This window comes from Sapajus apella, unplaced genomic scaffold, assembly GCF_009761245.1.
Source record: "Sapajus apella isolate SASKATOON/1434 unplaced genomic scaffold, GSC_monkey_1.0 scaffold1228, whole genome shotgun sequence".
In the NCBI taxonomy this organism is placed as follows: Eukaryota; Metazoa; Chordata; class Mammalia; order Primates; family Cebidae; genus Sapajus; species Sapajus apella.
Window position 1 is genome coordinate 7,149 of NW_022438154.1, and position 7,258 is coordinate 14,406.

General features: G+C 40.9%; 1 gene segment (V, D, J or C); it reads right to left on the reverse strand.

Moving 5' to 3' along the window:
* Positions 1-6,549: 6,549 nt before the first annotated feature.
* On the reverse strand, positions 6,550-7,048 carry LOC116546691. The segment is given in 2 exon segments: positions 6,550-6,851; positions 6,936-7,048. Coding segments are annotated over 2 exon segments (348 nt in total).
* Between the last annotated feature and the right edge of the window lie 210 nt (positions 7,049-7,258).

A 7,258-nucleotide genomic window follows, 5' to 3' on the forward strand; every position in this document is an offset into this window, starting at 1 on the left:
GGAGGGATAACATGGGGAGAAATGCCAGATATAGGTGATGGGGAGGAAGGCAGAAACCGCATTGTCATGTATGTACCTACGCAACAATCTTGCATGTTCTTCACATGTACCCCAAAACCTAAAACTCAATAAAATATACATTTAAAAAATAAAAATAAAAAAATAAAAAAGAATTGTTAATATGTGTGATTACAGTGGGGCAATCCAAATCCCCAAGAATGGTTCTTCTACGTAACTTTTCTGACCAGGGATAATTCCACATGATTCTATGTCAATGTGAGCCTTCAAGTAGGAAGGTGCAGAGACAGGGTGACTTCACACAGCCCTACTGGGCTTCTAATAACCACAGGGACCTCTCCTCTCCCCTGCTGTCCTCTTGATCTCTCCCTTCAACATACCAATCTAGTCTTAGCTGTTTATTCATTTTTGTGGTTGTTTCATAAGGGGTTGAAAAATGTCAAGCACATTTAGTCAGCTGTCCTGCTGATGTGTATTGTTGTTGTTGTTTTGTTTTGTTGTTTTACTTTTACTTATTTTTTGTGTGGCTAACCTGGACATTACAATTGGTAATTCAAATTTACAATAAAGTATTTTAAATTATGATTACCTTAGCTTCAGTAGAGAATACAGCTCTGCTTCTCTACAGCTCTCCATTTTTGTGTACTGTGTTGTTACATATTAGTACATAATAAATGACATGCACATTATTCAAATTTATAATTAACCTTATCTCCATAAATTATAGGCACATTACTCAAATTTATCATTACTCTTATATCCATTTTTCCTAAATAATAAAGGAATAGAACATGAGACTCTAGAAAAAATAAAGTCATATTGGCTTTCCTAACACAAATGTGAGTACTTTACTGGGATTCTTTTCTTGTTGTTCTTTTTAGGTGAAAGATTTTTAATTATCCTCCACTCTTTTTTCATTTCAGCCTGTAGGACTCTATTTAGTATTTCTCATTAGGAATTAATGGTTTTAATGGACTCCGTGGCTTTTGTTAATTTCTATTATCTTGAATTCTCCTTCACTTTTGCAGGTGTTCTTGCTAGTATGGAATTTTCGTTTGACAGTGTATATTAGAACTTTTGATATGCCACTCCAGTGAGTTTTGCCTTTCTGATTTTTGGTGAGAAAACCATTGTTAATTTTATTGAGGACCTATCTTAAGTAATAACTATGCCTTAGATTCTAAGGGCTCAAACATACCTGGTATTTTCAGACACATGAAACTGATGTCAAGAGATGAGTCTCTAAAAGCATGCATAACGACACTCCATGTGCACATAAACATGCTCACACACTCACACACAACACCACACAGAGTCACAGGTAATGACTCACCTACACAAACACACACAGGGGCATACACTCATCAAGGAATGCAGGTAACACATTCACACTCAAATAGCCCTGCACACACAAGCATTCAATCAATTACATTTACAAAAATTTTATACACACACTCCCTCAAAAAAAATCATGTTCGTGCAAATTCATAGAATCAGATACTGAAGGGCTCACTCACACACATTCAATATAACATACACTTTTACAAACTAACTCACAGACACAGGCATGCACATTCTCTCACACACTCCCTCAAAGACACAGTATAACAATCTCAAACTAAATTACTCATTTTAAAATAAAACACAGACACACACAAGCTCACACACACAAACACAGATGTTCACAAAATGTTTACATAGACACAGTTATAGGTATCCTCACACTTATACACAACAATCCAAGTACACTCAGACTCATATTGACTATTCAGTAATCACAGGATTGAGACAGCAGCCATCCCCAGTCTCCATGGGTATCATACTGTGGTAGAGGCTCAGCCCACCTTCTAGATTCTTCTCAGAGATGGCCAGGACTCCAGAGTTCAGGTTCTCATATGTTGTGTGACTTTTGGGATAAACCACACCTGAAACACTGAGTGGCTGTTGTCTTCGACCACTTGATTATCACCCGCATGTCAGTTGATACAATTGTTTACCTTGTTTTGAAGGAAATAAAGTAAATTCAGGGTCTCCCTAGGCTAGATTGATGTATCTCTGTTCTCTTGGCAGCTTCAAATGTAGTCGAAAATAGGACAGTATTCAATAAACACTGCAGCTCTTACAACACTTTCCTGGTTAGCTGGTCCAGCAGCATGGGGACTCCAATACAACTCCTAATTCTGTTCCCACTGTGGACACATTCCTTCTTACGTACCAGGACCTCCAGTCCATCACAGCCTATGATGATGGAGATGAAAATAAGTATTCTTCAAATTTGCATCATAGATGTGGCAAGAAAACCTGATATTTTTGCCCATTGGTTTCCACACCCAGGTGTTGTAGCTCCTGGCCACAAGACACTATAATGCTCATTGTTACAGGTAATTCAGAGCTTCCTGGAGGATAGTATCGTCCTCAAAATGGACTTTTTTAGAGATTATATTTTCTACTATAAAACAGTGGCAGAAAACATCTGGTGTAAATCTCACATCAGACTGTGGAGACTGAACTAAATCTTTTCATTGTTCTACTGAGGTTTCTGTTTCTGGGAAAACGTGAAAGAGGAATGTCTGCTGGATCCCATGCTCACATTCCATAATCACATCACCTATCCCGAAAAAACAGCTGCTTTCCTTCATGTTAGAACATATTGTATAGTATTTCAGACTAGGAAATGAAATATTCAGCAACTTGGACAGTGGCACTAATAGTTTTTGTGTGATAAAAGAAAAAACATGTAGAAATAGCCATCAATTCTTCTAAGTATAAATGACTAGCTATCAAGTTTGGACTTTATTTACATTATTCAAATTGTCTCCATTCACAGGTGGGCAAGATTACAAGCTATCATTATTTTGTTAGACAAATGTGATATCCGTCACTATCAGCTCAGGCCCAGTTTGAGATGCTAGGTCTGTCTGTTGGGAGGAATCTAAACTCAGTCTTCATTGCACATGTAAGGGACAGCTCTGATATAAAGAGGGAGGACACTGGAACTTGAGTAGAAGTAATGATTAGCCTGCAGAAGATGTTGTACTATGAGTTCTCCACACCCTCTAACCCACCAGAATAGATTTTCCCTGCTTTCAGCTGCTGGCTCCTTCATTATTTATTTATTTATTTCTTATTGTACTTTAGGTTCTGGGGTACATGTGCAGATCTGCAGGATTGTGGCATAGGTACATATGTGGCAAGGTGGTTTGCTGCCTTCATCTCCTCATAACCTATATCTGGTATTTTTCCCCTCATTATCTCTCCCCACCCTCCCCACTCCCACTGTCCCTCCTTAGCATTCACTACTGACCACAGTGTGTGATGCTCCCTTCCCTGTGTCCAGGTGTTCTCATTGTTCAACACCCACCTATGAGTGATAACATGCGGTGTTTGGTTTTCTGTTCTTGTGTCAGTTTGCTGAGAATGATGGTTTCCACATTCATCTATGCCCCTACGAAGGACATGAACTCATCGTTTTTTTTATGACTGCATAGTATTCCATGGTGTATATGTGCCACATTTTCTTTATCCAGTCTATCAATGATGGACATTTGGGTTGGTTCCAGGTCTTTGCTACTGTAAACAGTACCCCAATGAACATATATGTGCATGTGTCTTTATAATAGAACAATTAATTATTCTTTGGATATATACCCAGTAAGGGATTGCTGGGTCAAATGGCATTTTATTTCTAGGTCCTTGAGGAATTGCCACACTGTCTTCCACAATGGTTGAACTGATTTGCACTCCCACCAGCAGTGAAAAAGTGTTCCTATTTCTCCACATCCTCTCCAGCATCTGTTGTCTCCAGATTTTTTAATGGCTCCTTTATTTTAAATATTATTTTATTTATTTTTATTTTACTTTGCATTCATTTTATCCTATTTCCTGAATATGTGAAAAAAACGAAGTACCTATAAATTTTAAATTTAACATTCAATCATCAGTAGAAGTAACAAAAAAATGGGTATGAGGAAGATGCCAAGTAGAGATGCCAGAAAATAAAACAAATAAATAAACAAGTTATGTATGTTTAGAGTGATACCTGAGGACACAGACTCTGAGAACCTTGTGCTGAATTGTGTATGAAGAAGTTCAATTATATTTAATGTCCAAAATGCTGGTCATTTCAGTAAAAAAGAAATTTGTATGTGGTCTGTTCATATAAGGATTTTGAAAGGGATGAAATCACAAACTTGCAAAGCCAGGAGACACTTGGTGTATTCAGTATTCACCCTTTTCCATATTGCTAGGAAGAGAGAATGGATGGGCCATATACCTTCTGGGAAATGAGACAAGTGGTTTTTAAGATGGTTCTCCAGCAGAGTTGTCAATTCAATCACTCCAGCCATGCTCTGACACAGGATGGAAGGACTAGACTTGCTGAGTCTTCCGGCTTTTATTTTTCTACCATGCCGGATGCTTCTTGCCATCAAACTTTATAATCCAAGTTCTTCAGCTTTTTCACTCTTGGGCTCACACCAGCGGTTTGCCAGGGGCTCGCCTTCGGTTAGCCACAGACTGAAGGCTACACTGTCAGCTTCCCTACTTGTGAGGTTGTGGGCCTCGGACTGACTTCCTCACTCCTCAGCTTGCAGATGGCCTATTATGCGACTTCACCTTGTGATGGTCAATACTCCTTAATAAACTCCCCTTCAAATACATACATCTATCCTATTAGTTCTGTCCCTCTAGAGAATCATGTCTAATACCATGATAAAAGTGAAGACCTCACTACATCAACCACATTTCACTGATGAGAACTTGTCCCACAGAGAGCAGGGATGTGCAGGAAATAGAGAGGGGTTGGGGGATATTGTCCGTAAAAGAATAGATGCAGCTTAACTGAACTCCCCGTGAAAAAAGGGCTGAAATATTTGTTCACGGCTAATGATGGCTTATGTCATGACCTCCACAAGGTTTCAGAAATAGTTTCTATTAACAAATGTAATACTTTATCCAGGTTTTTCCCCCATAACTTATACTTCCTCTCTAGGCAGCACTACAGAATGATGTCTTCAGAATTCTCCCTAAACTTCTATGAGCTCCTGGTGCAGGTCCTGGAAGAAAAGCCTTCATGGGGAAGTGAGCCCTCCTCATGTACAGCCCTGAGGCTGTCACACCACCTCATCCACCACTGCCCTTCAGTCACTTGGTCAACATTTCTGAGTTAACCTTCCTTAAACATGGCATTTGGCAGTGTCTTCCCTGTTTACAAAAATATTTAAGTTCTGCTTACCCCTGTGGACACCTATCCTTTCTGGAATGCAGGTTGTTTTGAGTGTGTAGTAACTGAAAATTGATAGAAGGTTTGTGTGCAACTTGTCATCTTACAGAGTGTACCCACCATAGGGTTGACACCAACAAGCAAGCAGGTGGACTCACTCAGCTGGAGAACAAGGCATTTCCATAGCCAGTGACCCCAGTGGGGCTCTCACCCTCCAAGACCAATCAGACTCATTTCTCTGGCTAGTGTGCATCCCACAAGGGGGACCAGTGCCCGCCCAGGAGAGGGTTACTACTATTTACCTCTCATTTTATAAATGGAAACTATTGCTTCTGCCTGAAATGCATGCATGTGATTTTATTTTCTGTAAAAGGGACTCACACAGAAACACCCACAAAAGCTTACAGTGAATCTAATGGAGCTATAGAGAACCATACACGATGTGCCTCATGACCAACGTCTCCACTTCTCATTAAAAGACATTCCTGATGGGATTCACCAGAACTTGCTGGCTTTCCATAGACATGGATCTACCTCTAAGCACTTTGGGACCTTAACCTCTGAGAAGGGACAGGAATTACAGAACCTATAGGAAATACACATTTTATGAATCCTCTAAGGAGGAGTCCTAATAGGAATAGACCCACCCACTTTTCCTATAACTGGCATAATTCCCAGGAACCCACTTCAAGAACCTGTGGTACTTCAAGATGATTTAAGCTTGGTATGCCAAGGAACAGCTAGAAGGGAAAGAAATGATCCGTCCATGTAAGTTCCTTCATTCTAACATATTTATGACTCCGGAGCAGGACAATGATAGTGAGGCAGGCTGTGCATATATGAAGAGGGGCACAGGGGAGCTCTCTGCACCTTCTGTTCAATTTTGCTGTGGTCTTGAAACTACTTTTTGGTACATTTTATGTAAAAAGGGTGGCAGAGACATTTTGGAATACATTTTGGCCAGTTTTTAGGAATGCTATTTAATCTTAGTCATGTTACAAGCAATTGTGCTCCAAATTATTTATCTATCTGATTTTAAAACTTACGTCTGCACAAAGTCTCCATGGGAAACTTTCCGTCAGCTTGTTTGATTGTTGCCTTTACCATTCTGACAATCTTGCATATGCAGCCACCTTTGAAAGAAATATTTCCTATATAGTGTGCATACATGTTTCTGTTTCTCATGTTCCTCAATTGCTTAGCCCATTTTCTAAACAGCTTTAAACACTGTAATCTCAAATTCAGTGCCACTGCCTACTCCCTGGGGTTTCTGACACTCTCAGGATGTGGTTTTCACTCTGTGTGGCTTTCTAACAGTAATACACGGCTGTATCCTCAGATCTCAGGCTGCTCAGCTCCATGTAGGCTGTGCTCGTGGATGTGTCCCTGGTCATGGTGCCTCTGCCCTGGAACTTCTGCGCATAGTTTGTGCCACCACTACCAGGGTAGATCCATCCCATCCACTCAAGCTCTTGTCCAGGGGCCTGTCGCAGCCAGTGCATATTGTAGCTGGTAAAGGTGTATCCAGAAGCCTTGCAGGAGACCTTCACTGACGCCCCAGGCTTCTTCACCTCAGCCCCAGATTGCACCAGCTGCACCTGGGAGTGGGCACCTGTGGAGAAGAGACAGGAGTGGGTGAAATCTCGCTTGACTGGCCTGGTTTCTCCCTCAGCCCAGGGACTGGGGAGCCCCTTACCTGTTGCTGCTGCCACCAAGAAGAGGATCCTCCAGGTCCAGTCCATGGTGAGGAGCTGTGCTCCAGAGGCTTCTCTCGAGGAGGGGTGTGGTTGTTGGGTGATGCTCTCAGGCACAGAGATCTCTATATTCACCTCAGTTATTTGCATATTTATGAAGGATGCTCTTTAATAGTCCAATTCCTGACTCAGTATGAGAAAGAACAAATAGATGACACATGGACGATACAATTGTAGAAGCTGAGGGTTCAAGCCATAATCCTGTGAGAAGCCATGTGTCCCCAACACATCCCTGAACTTTGTGTTGACAGAGCTTCCTCCATTG